The 18,478-nt window shown below is 37.8% G+C and overlaps 1 protein-coding gene across 7 annotated transcripts in view; it reads left to right on the top strand.

Annotated features, from left to right (window-relative positions):
- The window catches only part of TBCEL (tubulin folding cofactor E like), a 71,819-nt gene that overhangs the window by 19,302 nt on the left and 34,039 nt on the right, over nt 1-18,478 (top strand). For 5 of the 7 annotated variants that reach the window (XM_069555415.1, XM_069555414.1, XM_069555420.1 and 2 more), the window contains 6 exons: nt 2,938-3,087; nt 5,136-5,275; nt 10,877-11,058; nt 12,358-12,614; nt 15,294-15,420; nt 16,861-16,977. In XM_069555415.1, the coding sequence (XP_069411516.1) occupies nt 2,955-3,087; nt 5,136-5,275; nt 10,877-11,058; nt 12,358-12,614; nt 15,294-15,420; nt 16,861-16,977 (956 nt within the window). In that variant the 5' untranslated portion in view covers nt 2,938-2,954. The remainder of the gene's footprint in view (nt 1-2,937; nt 3,088-5,135; nt 5,276-10,876; nt 11,059-12,357; nt 12,615-15,293; nt 15,421-16,860; nt 16,978-18,478) is intronic. The other 2 variants (XM_069555417.1, XM_069555421.1) reach the window with 1 other exon arrangement.

The following is an 18,478-nucleotide window of genomic DNA, read 5'->3' on the forward strand; positions in this document are numbered from 1 at the left end:
TGTTCTTAAGCTCCCAAATGACAACCGTGACAGAGGGCAGTCCTGTATTTTCAAGTGTACTTGTCGTATACTTGTTATGAAATGCATTTCCACTGGCTAAACTTTGATAGATTGTACAGATAAAACTTTTGGACATGTGATCAATGAGTGCCTACTCTGTGCTCTAGGTGTTTGTGAATTGATTTCGTAAAGTACAGAAGACGTGGTCCTGGTAGTAATCTAGAAAATGGGCCAGGTTTAAAGACCACTTTTATATTCATGTCATTTTTACATTCCTACTGCAAATACAAGAGGAAATTTTTAGCTCATCCATAGTGGGAAAATTTGAAGTGGAAAGAAGTTAGATAACTAGTTTATGTTTTACCTAGCTAGCAATTGACAAGAGTTGAAGTTTTCTATGTTTATGTGCGTTTTACCACATTACAAATTCCTTTTATAATTGGTTCTGAATTTTAGAGATTTATAAGAGCCCTGTAATCTAAATAACACATTTGTACATTTCAGAGCTCTATGGTAACCCTGAACTCCAAGTAGTATAGATATTAATATTGTCTTTTACAGAAAGGATATTTAAGCCCCAGAGAAATACAATGTCTTGCCCAATGGCACAAAAGTATTAAGTGTAGAACTGGGTGGGACTTATATCTACTCCTGATCCTGAACCCTCTGCTCTTTCTACTTGGCATACTGAAAGCTAGTTATTTTATTAATAGTACTCAGCGACACTTATTGAGCCGTGACTGTGCGTAGAGTACTGTGCCAGATGCTGTGAAACAATACTGAGGAAGCAGAATTGCATAGCATTGCTCCCCTTTATAATGCCATGGTGGAGCCAGGACAGTCACATGAGGAAACTACCTAACATCAGTATAATTAGACTGTGAAAGCAAAAGCAAACCCAGTGCAGCAGAGGGAAGTGACTGTCACTGCCAGTGGTACACAGTTTGGAGTGTTACCTGCCTAGTACCAAACAGCCTTCTAGAAGGCTCATTCCTGCTGGTTTTTCCTAGGACCAGTTTCCAGTAGTCATCTTCATACTCTCCAGCCCCGCTTGCTGCACCTCCATAATCTAAACTGTGTCAGGTCTCTCCTATTTTAAGGGGAAAAATCTTGGGCACTTGCTCCCCTGACCCCTACTCTGTCCTATTCCTGCCTTCCTCATCAACTCATTTTCTTCCCACCTTCTCATCAGAACTTCTCAAAGCGTTGGCTACATACTCCACTCTCTGTCCCTTTTTGTTTTCCTTCATGATGGTGCTTCCTCTACCTGGATCTTAAATATCAGTGTCCTGGAGAGTTCTGTCACCTGACTGTCCTTATTCATGATATTTCCTGATGAGGTCCAAATCCTCACCTCAAGCTCACCTTTCTCACCCAACTTCAGACTGTTTCCCTGAATCAGATGCCTCAGATTGAGCATGTGTAAAATAGAATTCATCATTTTCCTCCTTAAAACTACACCTTTCTGCATTCTCTTTTTACTTAGTGTTACCACCAGTGACCTAGTCACCTGGACTAGAAACCTGGACGTCAGCCTTGACTCCATCTTCCTATCAGCCCCTAAAACTCCTGAAAAGCTTGCTTTCTAAGTAGTTGAATCTATTTGTACTACCACTGTATCACTGGGCTCTCATTGTGTCACCCCTGAACTTTGCAGCATCTAACTGTTCTCCCAAACAGGATCTCCTCTGTCTGAGATTCCTGTTTAGGTGATCCTGATGCTCTCTGTTGTTAGATCTCTTCTGGTTACTCTCTTATACCATTGTGCATTCTCTCTGCTCAGTTTAAGTATTCAAAGAGTACTCTTCTTTGAGTACTCTTTATCCTTCTTCCTTTTTTTCCTGATTATTTTAGTAAAAAACTTAGTTTCTAATAGGCAGAACTACAGAGGACAATTGGTGGCCTAGAGGACAGTTGGTGGCCTATATTTTGATTTATGTTTAATACAGATAGAAGCCAGTTCCTCAAGATAATGGTAAGCAGGCCCACGCTGTTGGATGTTACCATTTTTAACCTATGCATGAGTACTGGGAGTATACTGGGGTTACAGTATGTTTGTACCCTTAGCTGAGGTTAGAGTTGACCTTGACAATACTAATACTAATACTAATACTAATACTAATACTAATACCTTAGTGCTAATGATACTCTGACTTAGTTAGGATTAGGCTCATTTTTAAGTAACTGAAAAATTGAGGACAGTGGCTCAAATAAAACAAGGTTATTCCTCTTTGACTGAAATTTCCAGAGATATGCACTCAGCAGCATTATGGCAGCTCAGTTCCATGACATCCTCAGGGACTTAAGTCCCTTTCAGCTGTTTGTTTCACCTTCCTTAGGTTGTATCTCTTGGTCTCGTAGAGCAAGGATCTGTTTCTAGGCAGTAGAACTGGGGAGACAGGGAAGGAGGACAAAGGGCACACTGGCTGTCTTTTAAGGATTATTCCCAGAAGCCTCCATAGAATTCTTTATTTTTATCCCATCAGCTAGAACCTATATACTCATTCCTCAGTAGAAGTAGCCGTGGAAGAAGAAGAGAGGACTTTATGTCAATTCAGTGTCAACGTATTCATCCCATTCTTCAGTCCAGTGTTTAATCTGTGCCTTCCTATTCGCTCCCTTTCCTCCTACCACATGGACCTGTGCACCAGCCAGAGTCTTCCTGTTACACTTGGCTGATGGTCTTCTCTTCTAAATCTTGTAGCTGTTTTCATCTGTATTGCAGTTACCATATGCTGAACTATATTGCTGCCATTTGTCTGCCTATGTAGCTTCCCTAAATCATGAGATCTCACTACAGTATAAGTTCCTGGGGTCAGTGACCATCTCTTCTGTGTTGGCAGTGCCTCTCTTAGTACCTTGTAAATAATTGATTCTCAATAAATATTTCCTGTGTAAATAAATAGACAAATTTTGATGATTTCTGGTTTCTTATAGAATTTTAGGAAAGGAAGATGGATCAACCTAGCGGGAGGAGTTTTATGCAAGTATTATGCGAAAAATACAGTCCTGAAAACTTTCCTTATCGCCGTGGTCCTGGGATGGGAGTCCATGTCCCAGCCACACCTCAGGGCTCTCCTATGAAAGGTAAGAAAGATGGGACATAAAACATTTATTTACTGGAACTTACTTAGGACATTAAACCAGACTGTTGCCGTATTTGCAAATGATTCCCTTTATTTTGAATTATGAATTGAATAGCCTTTCTCCCTTTCTATGGTTTTAGTTTCTTGGAATACCTGAAAGGATTTATCTTCCTCCAGACTGGCCAAAAGGCATTTTAGTTGCACTCATAGGGCAAGAGCAATATTTGAATGAGAGTATTTCAAAGAACTTGGAAGGTAGAAGATAGTACAATCCTGTCCTGTGCCCTCAATGACCTCACAGCCTATTGGATTACAAGATACTCACATATATGAAAATATATAATAACACAAGGTAGTTTCTATTGAATCAAATGAATGGCACAGTGATTGGGAAAGAAATTTAGGGAGTGAGTTAATATGAGCAGGAAAGAGTTCAGAATTGTGAGATTTGAACTAATCCTTCAAAAAAGTAAAATTTGGTTAGAGAGGGGATAAAGACATTCTAGGAGGGAGCTTATGTGAGCAGTCATCTACAACTGGAAACATGCGGTGTGTGTTTTTGGTTTGCATTTTAACTTAATGTAATTAACTGTTCTTGGGAATAGTTCTTTGTCATCATGGGAGGTTAATATTAAACAGTTTTATTTTTTTATTTTTCTTTACTTTATAATACTGTATTGGTTTTGCCATACATCAACATGAATCCGCCACGGGTGTACACGTGTTCCCCATTCTGAACCCCCCTCCCACCTCCCTCCCCGTACCATCTCTCTGGGTCATCCCAGTGCACCAGCCCCAAGTATCCTGTATCCTGCATTGAACCTAGACTGGCGATTCGTTTCTTATATGATATACATGTTTCAATGCCATTCTCCCAAATCATTCCATCCTCTCCCTCTCCCACAGAGTCCAAAAGACTGTTCTATACATCTGTGTCTCTTTTGCTGTCTCGCATACAGGGTTATTGTTACCATCTTTCTAAATTCCATATATATGTGTTAGTATACTGTATTGGTTAAACAGTGTTTTAAAGTTCCTATGTCCAAAGGTTACTAAATGTTTGTTATTTCTCAATACCACTATCTCACCACTCCATTATAAGCTGTAATAGCAGAAAGAAGTGGACTTCTTACTTGATCATTTTTTTAGGATTCACTTCCATCCTGAGAAATTGATTTTGTGAAAAGCACTAAGTTGAAAAATCATATTATTTGAGGCCTCCATTCATAAAATATACTTTTGTGAGTCTTTGGTTTGTACCAAATAGGAAAAGAGTGGCTGAATTATCATATTGATCCTTTTTATTAGAGATAGGAAGAGTGATTTTATTGGCATATTTTTGAACAAGCAGTAGTTTGACTGAATTCATTGAATGGTTTAAGACTCTGAAACATGTTCTCTCATAATTATATATTTTTGAAAGTCTCATTTTTGTAAGGGACAAATCCTACGTGGATATGAAAGGGGGTTGACTGATGGACAAGTATGGGAGAAAGATGTAGATTTTTAAACAGATTCATGTAAGTGAGGAAGATTCCTTGAGTTGATATGAACTTGAAGAACAGAATTGATTTAGCCAATATACTATGTAATGGTCTGAGATAATTTTCAAAGGCAACAAGAGGTGAGAATACAAATCAGTCTGTCTGAGAAAAGAGCTAACCAGAATGACACTTTTGAACTAAATTTTAAAGAGAAAGAATTGAGGCCAATAAGAAGACAGTGGTAGCCCTGATGTGAATCACAGGGATCTAATGTCAGATGATAAAGTGACAGTATGGAAAATGGTTCTGTTGTTGGTAGTTGAGCTAAACAATCCTGCCAGGAGGTAAAACCTCCAGGACTTTTCAGTCTAGTACTTCTAATCTCCTCCTGGGTCATATTTGGCTATCTCCCCCTTGAAATTCAATACCTTTGGATTCCATCACATCCTGTATTTTCAGGGCCTTGTGTAATTTCACATAATTTGGTTTTGATTCCTGGCAGTTCAGTGTATGTAGACAAGAATTAGGCTGATGTAGAACATGTTTCATTTCCCTTGTGATTCAGATCGCCTCAACCTCCCAAGTGTACTGGTGTTGAACAGCTGTGGAATAACCTGTGCAGGAGATGAAAAAGAAATTGCTGCCTTCTGTGCTCACGTGTCAGAACTAGATCTTTCTGACAACAAACTTGAAGACTGGCATGAGGTAAAGCTTTTATATTGCTGAGTTTTGGTGAAGGGCAGCAGTGATTCACTGTATTATTATCTGTGTTGCTATGTATGCTGCTGAATTCTTGTTCTCACTTGGGATTCTTGTCTGTATGTCTCAAGAGAAATACCTGATTGCTTCAACTGTTTCTAGAGTGATTTTTCAGTTAACTTTGTTATTGCTTATTTATTTTTCATTAATGTGAAAAACACTGAGAAACTTTCTTCTAGGCATCAAGAGGTTAATAAGACCACAGAGGTTTAGACTGCTAACAGTGCATTAAATTCTCTACTGTTTCACTAGTTTACGTGTCCCGTGTTCATTCTCTGCTATTATTTCAATATTTATTACCATACTCTGACATAAAAATTGCTGGAGCTCAAAAATAAGGTTATAAAAATATTTTTTCTTGATACTGAAATTTATTCCAAATATTTTAGAACTTTTCCTTATTTTATTAAGTCTTATTGGTGATTTGACATAACTGATGCCTTTGACCTCAGAGTAACTCTGAGTTGCACAAATAAAAGTATTATGACATTCTCTCCTGTTATTATATATAACATTACTACCTGATTATAACATGACCTGATAGAAGGTATCTTTAGAGAAAAAGAGGTCTTCCTGCTTGATTTTTTACCTTAATTTAGGTTCTTATTTCTCGTTTGGACTACTGGAAAAATGTCTTAATGGGTTTTCTGCCTCAGGTTTTACTCTGCTTCCTGTAAGCTACCTTCTGCAGTGCTACCAGACGCCTTTAAATAATGAAACGTGATTGTGAAACTCTTGCTTCAAGTCCCTTCGCTGATTTTCACTGCCTACAAACAGTGGTTTGAACTCTCTCAGTGTGACCCTCCATCATGTCACCCTTTGCCATTTTCAGAGTCTTTTCTCCACCTTTAGCCATGTGCTTTTCTGCAGTTGATGATAAATCTTGACAAGGAAAATTTCCCTGCTTTTATTCATTCTGAATCTACTATTCTGTTTCTCCTCTGTTTACCCAGCTGCTTTCTGTGCATCTTTCCAGATTTGGCCCAAGTTGTTGTTCCTCTCTGAAACTTTCCCTGACTCTCACTCAGGCAAAGTTAGATCACCCTAACCCCTATATTGCGCTGCTGTGACAGAATCCATCACAGTGTGGTGCAGTCACTGGCTTACTTGGCAGTTTTCTGCTGGACCATGAGCTTTTTCAGGGCTTTCTTTTTTATCATCAGCAGTAGCATTCTAGGCTGGAAAAGAAAATAGCAGCACACTCCAGTATTCTTGCCTGGTAAATCCCATGGACAGACGAGCCTGGCAGGCTACAGTTCATGGGGTCACAAAGTATAGAACGTGACTTAGTGACTAAACAGCAAACAGCAGCATTCTAGGCATTCATATGTTTGCGGAGTTCATTAAAGAATAAATGATTGTATCTTGAAGTTTGATCGGGCCCAGTTGCTCTGACTTTTCCTGTAATCTTAAGAAATTCACTTATTCCTTTATCATCTGTAAGACAAGGCTACTGATAAAATTAATTATCAAGACACCTGGTAGATATTAAATGTGATACAAATTCTAAGACTGCTTTCTGGTTAAAGAAAAATCTATCTATAACTTACTTTTCTTTAGCTTTTCTTACATTTATCTATTTCATAGTCTTATTTAATCTGTTATCCATGCTCCCCATTATATTTCCTACTTTTATTAAGATGTTTGCCAGAATTCTTTGAGATGTATGCCACTTGATTTCTAAATCATGTGTTAATATATACAGGTTTACCTGGCTGTTTCCAAGAAACAATCTCTACTTATCCATGTATTTATTGATTGGTTCACTTATACAAACAACTCTTACAGTTCACTGTTCAACAAGTTACAATGTGTGCCTTCTGGGTCCTTTGAGATGCTTAATTGACATGCATGCTCTGTCCACATTGTACAGATGCAAAAAGAACTACCTTGTTAATCCTCCTTCTCCAGGATTCCCACAGCAGTCCTCCTGCTGAATCTCTGGTGAGACTTTTGACCTGCGTGGATGACAAGTCAGACCAACTCTTACCCTGAATCATTTAAGCTCCTGTGTTCACAAGCTGATTCCCCTAAATTTATTTCTTTGGCAGTAAAAATTTCACAGAGGTGTTGTACTTTGTGCTTTGACCACATACATAAGCTTTTGCTAACTGATGGGAACAGTTTAATAGAGATATAACTGCTACTTCAGAAGGATGATTTGTGTCAACATGGATCAGAACACAAAATTTATATACTAGGTAATTCAGCCTTTTCTCTGCTTAGACAAAGATCTACACTGAACATTTTTCTAACCCGCATTGACAGATAGAGCCAGAGGGTCACGTGTTTGGGCTTTCCAGGCAGTGCTAGTGATAAAGAATCCACCTGCGAATGCAGGAGATGCAGGAGACATGGGTTCGATCCCTGAGTTGGGAAGATCCTTGGAGCAGCAAAGCGCACCTCACTCCAGTATTCTTGCCGGAAAACTCCATGGAGGGAGGAGCCTGGTGGGCTACAGTCCATGGAGCCTCAAAGCGTTGGACAGCACTGAGCTCACAGCTGCGACGACACTCGCAGCCACAAGTTTATTTGCCCTGTATTGGTGCTCAGTTTGTGTATCCCTATAAGTGCCCTGTAGTCTGATTTCAGGCAGTTTTCCAATGAATGTTTGCTCCTATGCTCCAAATTTCCATTTTCCAATTTATTTTTGTTTTCATCTTTCCTTTATATTTTGTCCTTCCCCTTAACTGTAGTTCATCCCAGTCTTTTAGAATATATATCAGAACACAGAGATATGGGAGAAATACTGACAGTGGAAGAATATTGATTTTTTTTAGAATTGATTAAACTCTCTGCCAAGCTACAGAAGGCCTCATAGGTCACAGTTTTAAGATTACATTCCAACCCATTGAAACACATGTATTTGATTACCAAAAAGATCATTTGTCCCTGGCCCATTAACTAAGTTTATTTCAGCCAGTATTTGATATAGCAGTATGGAACAGAATAATCTAGTTTGTCCTTTCAATGTTTTTGAATGGTCATTAATGTTATAAGTAGCTTCTTTTATACTTTAAACAACTGGCTGCTATCTATTCAGAGGCTAATATAAATAGGAGTGAGAAGTGTAATACTTGGGGGAGAGGCAAAGATTTGTCTCCAACCCTTCTAAAACTGGGCATCTGTATGTATAAAAAAGGAGATGCATTTTTTAGCTTTTGATTTGTATATTTGGCTAAGTAGATTTTTGTCTGACCTTTCCCAAAGTATCTCTTTTATCCTCCTCTCCTTATCAAAACCATTTTATAAAGGAAATTGAACTAAGCAGCTTAGAGGAGGGAGGAAGCCCCCACTCGGTGAAGTAGAGAATAGCTTAGGTATAAATTACAGATTGTTATCTTACAACCCTTTCCCATTTTTCTTAAAACCTTAGTTTCTTCCTTTTCAAAAGTAGAGGGTCCCCTGTTAAGTGGAGACCGAAGAGGTGGTCTGAGTTCATCTCCATGTTCTGCATATGAGTATCCTGAACTCATTTCAGATCGATGGGTCCTGTTTTCTAGTTTTAGAATTTAAAAAAGAGAAGCCTGAGATACTCACTGAATATCAGCCTTTACTATTAAGACATTTTTCTGCCGTGAATAAACCTACCTGCGTAATGACTATAATATTTTCCAGAATATTGTTGATCTAAGGTGACCCAAAATCCTTTTAAATTTTAATCTTTTAAAAAAAGATATTTATTTCTAACATGTATTATTTTCCAAATAATATTTGGATTATTCAGTTGTAGTCCAGTGTTACGTTTTTTAGCATATTCTAGGGCTGAGTCATTATTTTTTTAATTAATTAATTATTTGGAGGATAATTACAGTACTGTAATGGCCTTTGCCATATAACAACATGAAATGGCCATGGGCATACATGTGTCCCCTCCCTTCTGAACCCTCCTCCCACGTCCACCCCATCCCTCCTGGTTTTCACAGAGCAAAGGAGACACAGACATAAAGAACAGACTTTTGGACACAGTGGGAGAAGGAAAGAGTGGGATGATTTGAGAGAATAGCACTGAAATGTATACGTTACCATGTGTAAAATAGATAGCCAGTGGGTGATGTATGATGAGTCATTATTTTAAATCTTTATTCTCATTAGATAGTAGTGCAGATGCCAGCTATGAAGAGGATCACATCAGGTATCTGCTAGCCTTGGAAATTCTTTCAGAAATTGCTTCAAAAACTCTTGAGAGTATCCATTTGGGGGAAGTTTTCTTCTTTATTATAAAAACAAAATATGAAGGGTGGTGGTTAGCAAAGGGTGTATGCTTTGTTTATTTAACTGGGGTTGTGCTAAAATGAGAACTTACCCTTCATGCTACAGTCGGAGCCAGTTCCTTTTCATCTTTTTTTTTTTTGGTCCTTAAAGCATAGCTAGTCATCATCTTCTATGTGAAAGGCCTTTGTATCATTGGTGTCCAGGTGGTAGACTGCAGTAAAGGATGGGTCCACGTGTGGACTTTTCAGCTGTGTTGTGGCCACTCACTAAACTCCAGATCTTAGGCATGTATCACCCAAATGCTTGGTACCATTTGATCACAAAAGAGAGCAAACAGGAGAATATATGCCAACTGGTATGAGTCGCTTGCATTTTAAACTGAAGCCTAGTGTGCTGTGCTTAGTCACTCAGTTGTGTCCAACTCTTTGCAACCCCATGGACTGCAGCCTGCCAGGCTCCTCTGTCCATGGGGATTCTCCAGGCAAGAATACTGGAGTGGGTAGACAGCCCTTCTCCAGGGGAACTTCACAAGCCAGTAATCAAACCCAGGGTCTCCTGCATTGCAGTGGATTCTCTACCACCTGAGCTGCTCAGGAAAAAACCTAGTACAGTGCATAGTGAATAGTTAAGGTCAGTAATCAATGAAGCTCATTTCCTTTTTTTTTCTTTCTTGTGTACCAAGTTACTCGCTAAATCATGTTTGATGATCATGATCATGTTTTGATCATGTTTTCTCTTTTGTTGATGATCATGTTTTCTCTTTTGTAATGTAGTCACAGATGCTTTTTATTTTTGAGTAAATATATTTTAAAGTTGGTGCATCTTTGGACCAAGCTGAAAGTGTTTTCTAAATGATTATGTAATTAATTTTGAATACCTGAATTGTTACCATGTGGTCTTCAGTAAACCTTTAATTAGCCTTAATATTGTACTGAGGATGGAAGGAAGGGATATTCAAAGATAATTACTTGTACATGACCCAATCTCAGCTCTTTAGAAAATGTCATCTAAATGATCTTTTCTCCAAAATATATAGCGATATCAAAGAGAAGATTATACAGAGCAGAATCAAAAACTTTGCCAAAGGCAACATAGAAAATTTTTCTTTTATACCATTAATTTTCAGTGATGCTAGAGAAAGGAATTAAATCATTTGCCATGATTTGTTGAAATTATTTATGCTTCTCTGTGCATACTATCTCTAAATAGGACTTCACAGTATAAGTGGCATTTTGCCTGGAGACCCACTCACTTAGGTTTTCTTGACTATGATTGCTGTTTAAAAGCTCTGAGTACTGCCTAATGTGCTTTTCTTTTTTTTTTTCTCTGTAGGTCAGTAAAATTGTGTCAAATGTTCCCCAGTTGGAGTTTCTAAACCTGAGTTCCAACCCTCTGAATTTGTCAGTTTTAGAAAGAACATGTGCTGGGTCCTTCTCTGGGGTTCGAAAGCTTGTCCTCAACAACAGCAAAGCTTCTTGGGAGACAGTCCACACGATACTGCAGGAGTTACCAGAGTAAGCCCAAAGGGCATGATGGAGAGGGAACTATGTTGCCGTCTGTGTTAGTACCTAGAATTACTGCTGGCCTCCCACCTCAGAAATACTAGAACTGCAGATTGAATGGAGAATGAGGTTAGAAAAATGAAGTAATTAAATGAGGGTGTGAGGGTAATCTAGTAGGATTTTCATTGGAATGCTTGTACAGTGTTGAGTGTGCACCAAGACATAGGATATGTCATCCTTTGGCTAGAAGATATCCCTGAGAAGCACTTATCATTTCAAAATCAACCCAGCTTTCTCCATTTTAATCTTCTGATTACCTGATTCCAGAATTTTGCCTTAGCCCTTTTCTTTGGGAGGAAAGAATCATAGTATCTCTAAAATGTATTAACACTCAGATGATTAAGTAAGTGCCTAGCTGGCATGATGGGAAAATGGACCTCATATTCTTTTCAATAGTTTAAGCAGGAAATTATACTTCTGTTTGTCAGTTTAGAAGTGTTTTGTTATGTTTTGTTTATATCTATCTTTGTATATGCACATAAATATTCAAAGGAAATAGTTTAAAGAAACATATGAAGCTGTAGTCTCCTTGATTGTCTAAATATGGAAATTATTAAAGCCTTTCAGAGTCTGATCTCAACTCACTTATTCCATCTTAATTTCTCCCTCTCCCTCTAATGAAATTGGTTTTCTCACTGCATGCAACATTTAGCATAGCATGGAATGAGCTTTAAATAACAGTTCCACTTCCTAATCATATGACCTTTGATAAGCTTATTAATCTCTTGTCTATAAAGTGGGCATAATTATAATTTCAGAAGTGGAAGTATGGTATATAAAGCACCTGCACACGGCCTGACACAGGGTAGGAATTCAGTAAATGATAGCTATTATTTCTGTTTCTAAACACTGCTCATGTTGTTTCTAAAATTTTCTTTCATCTCCTCTCAATTTACCCAACTCTGCCCCTTCTTCAAGGCCATGCATCCTTTCCTGGCTGTTCCAACTACAATTTCAATTCCATTCCTGTATGAAATGGCATTGCACTTACAGTGCTGCTTCATTTAGCATTTATTTATTTAAGCATACAGTTACTTTAGTACTTGGTTATATCATTCTCTGCTCTTTTATGTATTTTAGGTTTGTCTTCCCAACTATTTTAAACTTCAGAAAGACATCTTTATATTTGTTCTACTATACCTAGCAGAGTCTCATATGTAGTAGATACTTATTTACTGAGTGACTAAAAATAGGTGCAAAATAGAAACTTGGCTGCTTTAAACAATGACATATTCCCTTTTTTCTCTGCAGTTTGGAAGAACTCTTCCTGTGCCTTAATGACTATGAAACAGTGTCTTGTCCTTCTATTTGCTGTCATTCTCTTAAGCTACTACATATAACAGACAATAACCTCCAAGATTGGACTGAAATACGCAAGTTAGGAGTTATGTTTCCCTCACTGGATACCCTTGTCCTGGCCAACAACCATTTGAATGCTATCGAGGAGCCTGATGATTCATTGGCCAGGTTGTTTCCTAATCTGCGATCCATCAGCCTCCACAAGTCAGGTGAGGGCCATGCTTGTTCTCATTCTACATGCAAATTGCTCTGCACTTATGCATGAAATACAGTGAAAGTGTATTTCTTTCCATCATAGCTCTGCCTTCTTACAGGATGATTTTACAGAGTGACATGTAGATGCCTAGTGATTAGCTAAATCTAAGACATTCATTTTTATAAATGCTCTGGTAAATATCAATATTTATCAAATATTCACTTGGCATAGTGTTATGTTAGTTATTAATATTTTATATATTAAAGGGGCCATGCTATGAAAGAAGTGAAATTGATGAATTGGGTAGTAAAAGGAAGAGTAAAAGAGTACAAAAAGTTACAAATAAGATGGTTTTGTCTGGATTTAGGTTAAGGAATCCCAGTCCTTTCAAATTCTCACTTATCTTTTCTAGTATTTACATATAATTGATTATCAGTTTGTTGCCATTTGATTCTGCATGTAACAGGAATGAATATTTTAGCCTAATTTTAAAATGAGTAAACTTTATTATTTGAAGTCTTAATATTCACAGCAAAATTGAGCAGAGAGTACATAGAGTTCCCATATACTCCCTGCTCCTACTCATGCAAAACCTCCCCTTCTGTCAACATCCAAGCACCAAAGTGATACATTCATTGTTTACCTACATTGACATCATCCAAAGTGCAGGGTGTACACTCTTGGTGGTGTTCATTGTGTGGGTTTGGACAAATGTATAGTGACACACGTCTACCATTGTCATATTGTACATCTTAGTTTACTGCCCTAACTATCCTCTGTTCTCTGCCTGTTCATCCCTTCTGCCTCCCTAATCCCTGGCAACCACTGATGTTTTTGCTGTCTGCATAGTGTTGCCTCTTCCAGAATGTCGCATAGTTGGAATCGTACAGTGTGTAGCCTTTTCAGATTGGCTTCTCTAACTGAGTAATTCACTTCTTTCTCTTAGTTTAAATTCCCTCATGTCTTTTCATGACTTGATAGCTCATTTCATTTTTAGTGGTAAATAATATTCCGTTATCTGGATGTACCACAGTTTATTTATCTACTCGCAAGCTGAAGAATATCTTGGTTTCTTCCATATTATGGCTTAATTAATAAAGCTGCAAACCTCCGTGTGTAGGTTTTTGTGTGGACATGTTTTCAGTTCATTTGGGTGAATAATAAAGCACCGTTGCTAGATCACATAGTAAGAGTATGTGTAGCTTTGTGAGAAGTTACGGAACTCTCTTCTAAAGTGGCTGTACCATTTGCATTGCACCAATAATGAATGAGAGTTCCTGTTGCTCCACATCCTTTGTCAGCATTTGGTTCTGTGAGTGTTTTGGCTTCTGGCCATTCTAACAGGTGTATAGTGGTCTCTCATTGTTTTAATTTGCATTTTCCTGATGGCATATGGTGTGGAACATCTTCTAATATGCTTCCTTGCTGTCTGTATTTCTTTGCTGAGATGTCTGTTCAGGTTTTCTGCCCATTTTTTAATCAGATTGTTACTTTTCCTATTGTTGAGTTTTAGGAGTTCTTTGTATATTTTGCATAACAATCCATGTGCCTTTAGCAAATATATTCTCCTAGTCTGTGGATTTTCTTCTCATTCTCTTGGCATTGTCTTTCTGCCTTTTTATTTTTTTTTAAGAAACCAACTATATAAAGAAAAATAATTCTGACCTGTAACTGAAAAACCACACAGTTTATTTCACCATGGAGATTTTAAGGGTGGGAATTAAGTCTTAAAAACAAGTGATTATAAAGCAATTATCCTCCAATTGAAATTTTTTAAAAAACAAGTGATTTGCATAAGGAAACTGTTTATTTCACAACTGACATCACTTGAGCTAACTCCATTCTTCCTCCTAGACAGATTGCTGATCTGAAGAGGACAGCAGTGACCTGGGTTGGTTAGGCACCAGTTTATTGCTCCTCTGCCTTTACCCTTGCTGAAGGCTGATAGAAATAGGAAGGGAAGAAAGGGACTACGTTGTTTTCTGCAGTGGGTTTAATTACTGTGTTGTAAAACTGACCAGGAGTATTTTTCCTGCTAGTGCCAAGTACAGACTTGGATGCTACATTTGTTCACAGCCATAAGAAGAGTTTCCTTTTAAGACTGAGCAGTCTTAATTTGTTGCCTATTTTCCTGCCCAAGGGGTTCAAGTTTTTTGTGTCTCAATTTGTTTGTTTTAAATTTTGAATGTGTTTTCCCTATCCCCAAGATGGAGATAGTTGAAAGATAATGTTTAGTTTCTGGTTCTGTGGACCCTGCCCATTTAGTACCGGTTAAGTAAAAATTTAGTCTAGCAGTGTCACTCTTAGATTCTCTGAGTCTGTATTTGATGAAAGAATTGATCACATCACTTTTAAAATGTTGTAATCATGGCATCCATCCTGCGTATTAAACCACCAATGGCCCCCTTTGCCAGCCTTCTGGGTAGAGAGTCAGTAGATAAGTGAGTGTTGGGGAGTAAAGGGGATCCCTTGAACACTGGGGTCATGGAGAAAGGAGTGGCAATAGGGAAGTTTTATGGTGTTTTATTCCACTCTTTCCTTGGATAAAGAAAAATTTCAGGATCTAGAACTAGCTTTTGTGATCATTTTAGCATTTCAGAACTTATTAATGGAAAGAATTTGTTTAGTGATGTTTATCTTCTCATTTGTATGCTTTTCTGGATTTACTTAAACAATATCTTTCTCAAATTAGGTTTGCAGTCCTGGGAAGACATTGACAAACTAAACTCATTCCCTAAACTTGAAGAAGTGAGATTGTTAGGAATCCCTCTTCTGCAGCCGTACACCACTGAGGAGCGAAGGAAGTTGGTCATAGCCAGGTCTGTTGTCCTGATCAGTCTGCTCTCTTTCCTCAGCACTTTGTTGCTTCATTAAGGGCTTATGCACTATTGGAAGGTGGGAGGAAGTACACTGTGTGTTCATCCATCTCTAGAACAGACTGTGCTTAGAGCTTCTGCAGCTCCAAATTCTAGATGAAAAGAAACGTAATATGAGATGAAAAATGTGAAATACAATTCATCTGCCAAGACCACTAAGTCTATTCCATTTTTATACTTTTTGATATTTACAATATTTGAAATCTTGTTTGGGTCATGAGGAAAAAGTAAGTATAATTGAGAATCAATTCCTTGTTTTCTCTGTTAACATAGAAATAATTTACAGTGTAAATCCCTGGAAATTGGGCTGTTTCATTAGTGTAAAACTCAAGAGAGCAGTATCTGTGGTTTTTTTCTTCCATTTAGATTGACCTAAACTTGACCACCACCTTGTTACCTTCTTCCTCCAGCTATCCTGCCTTTCATGTCTCAGCCTCTGCCTCCCTTAGACTACTGAAATGTCCCCTGAGGGTTTATTTTTGTATGTATGTATCTTTAACAGCATTAAGGTTTGGCTAAGATGTAAAGGGCCGTGGAGCTTTGCTCTGTTCTCTCATGTGTATACATAGTAGTTTAACAGAGAAACAGTAATCTTGAAGATTCCCTAAAGAAGAGTGATTCTGTAAACTGCTTTGATCTTTCTGACCAGCTAATACCTAGCAGGTCTTTACTGCTTTCCAGCTGTTAACGTACATGTTAATATCCTACTGAGGAAATAAATTTCAGCATATTTTTCTTCTAAGAAGAGTAAGTCTTGCATACCTTGTGCTTTGTTTTCTTTACACAATTCTTTTGTAAATATAATCAGTGAATCCCTGAATCATGTGACCAGATTGTCCTGATGGCTCTGTAGGCCTGTGCTGTTCAATGTGGCCCCATCAAGCCATGTGTGACTTTGGAACACTTGACATTATGGCTAGTCTGAATTGGAATGAACTGTAAATGAAAAAACTCATACTAGATTTCAGTTTATATGAACAAAAAGAACATGAAGTACCTTAGTTACTTGTTGTCAATTATAGGTTGAAATATATCCTAGATATATTAGATTAAATATAATGTAGTATTAAAATTAATCTTGTTTTTTACTTTTTAAAATGTGGATACTAGAGAATTTAAATTACATGTGTGGGTTGCATCATATTTAAGTTTGGACAGTACTGTATAGAATCTTATTTTGAAAGGTGAGGTATGGTTATAAAAGGTCAGTGTTACTTCCAAAAATGCAACTTTAGAGATATTTTTGGTCTATTTATTTGCTGTCACATTAGTTCGTGTAAGTGGTTGTACACAAGCAGAGCTGCATCAAATGCATCCTTTCAAGAGAATAAGACTGGGCCTCAAGACAATCATTTTATTGTATCTTTTGCTTTTTATTTATAGATTGCCATCGGTCTCCAAACTTAATGGCAGTGTTGTTACTGATGGTGAGCGAGAAGACTCCGAGAGATTTTTTATCCGTTACTATGTGGATGTCCCACAGGAAGAAGTGCCATTCAGGTAAAAACCCCTCATCAGCTTAGCAACACTTTAGCAAGTATTAAGGCAACTTAAGAACTATATCTTTAGAGCAAAATCTACTAACTTGTTATTGGACCCTCTTAGAAGACTTTGGTGATAGGTTTTAAAAATAAAGGAAGAAACACAAAAAGCAAACCTGTTTTATGTTATTCTCCGTAGTGTATTTCTTCTAGCCTTGCACTTGTATTAGGAATGTTTGGGTAAGTATTTGGCTGCTTCCAGTAGTTCCCACTCCATCTTCCATATCATCGATTCCTTTTTGGTCCTTTCCTCCAGGAGCATATTTTCACCCACCCCCAAAACTGGTCTTTTTTTTTTCACATTGCATCTGCTTTTAAGCTCCATTATGTTCTGCAGTTTGGAAGGCTTGGCAAATGTACATGAGGGTTAGTGCTTATGAGAAAGGGACTAGAGAACAGACTCCTTAAATAGGAAATATGAACAAAATGAGGATGTTGGGTCGGAAGAGAAATGCTGAGGCCTGAATGTGAAGGGTTAACACATATTGTTTGGTGAGAAACTAATATTCTACAAATGTAAAGAGAATGTAGCAGATATTATATATGTAAACATAAAGGGAAAAAGACTCCCTAAACAGGTTTATGGGTATTGGAAACTAGAATCAGTTACCCCAAAAGTAATTCTTTTCTTAAAGAGTGTAAGTACAGCATTCAACAGGAGGAGTTTCAGACAACAAGATGCAAGTTAAGACTGAACGTGAGTCAAACCACATTCTGTTACAAATTTCAGGGATTCTAATTCATTCCTGGCATCTGGCACATAACACTCAGTCGTGTCCGACTCTCTGCGACCACCTGGACTGTAGCCCGCCAGGCTTCTCTGCCATGGGATTCTCCAGGCAAGAAATCTGGAATAGGTTGCCATTCCCTTCTCCAGAGAATCATCCTGATGCAGAGATCGAACCCGGGTCTCCTGCATTGCAGGCAGATTCTTTACCATTTGAGCTACAAGAAAGTCCTAATTCATTCCTACTGAACATTTTTTTCCCCCAGAGTTCTCTGTTATTTACAGACTTTAAGAGAGTTTCCATACTGTAGGGCTCAACCAGGGCTGTGTAAGAGAGTTGTGCTATTAGCAGTAGAATTTTAATGCTTAAATGTTTAAAATGTTAGACAATTAAGTAAGGATTTTGAAGGTAAACTTTTAAAATTAGCTAAGAACAGCTAGTTAGGAAGAAATACGGCTATGCCTTTAGCACAACCCAGAAATATTAAGTTAAACCATTAAACTAAGTTAAACTAAAAAAATTTTTAGGTTAAGAAAACTATAGTCTGATATCTATAGTTTAATTTGATTCAATCTAATGTTTTAGAAGAAGTAAATATTCTGGCTTTAAGCATAAGTTTGTCATGACAGGTCACTTAACTTCCAGTCTGCTGCAGGAAGTAGTGTATATATGGCAGTAAATTGTTTCTGTCCCTGATGGTGTAATTTTCCTAAAGTGCCTTTGTGCCTCTGT

The sequence above is a fragment of the Ovis canadensis genome, chromosome 15 (assembly GCF_042477335.2).
Source record: "Ovis canadensis isolate MfBH-ARS-UI-01 breed Bighorn chromosome 15, ARS-UI_OviCan_v2, whole genome shotgun sequence".
NCBI classification, from domain to species: domain Eukaryota; kingdom Metazoa; phylum Chordata; class Mammalia; order Artiodactyla; family Bovidae; genus Ovis; species Ovis canadensis.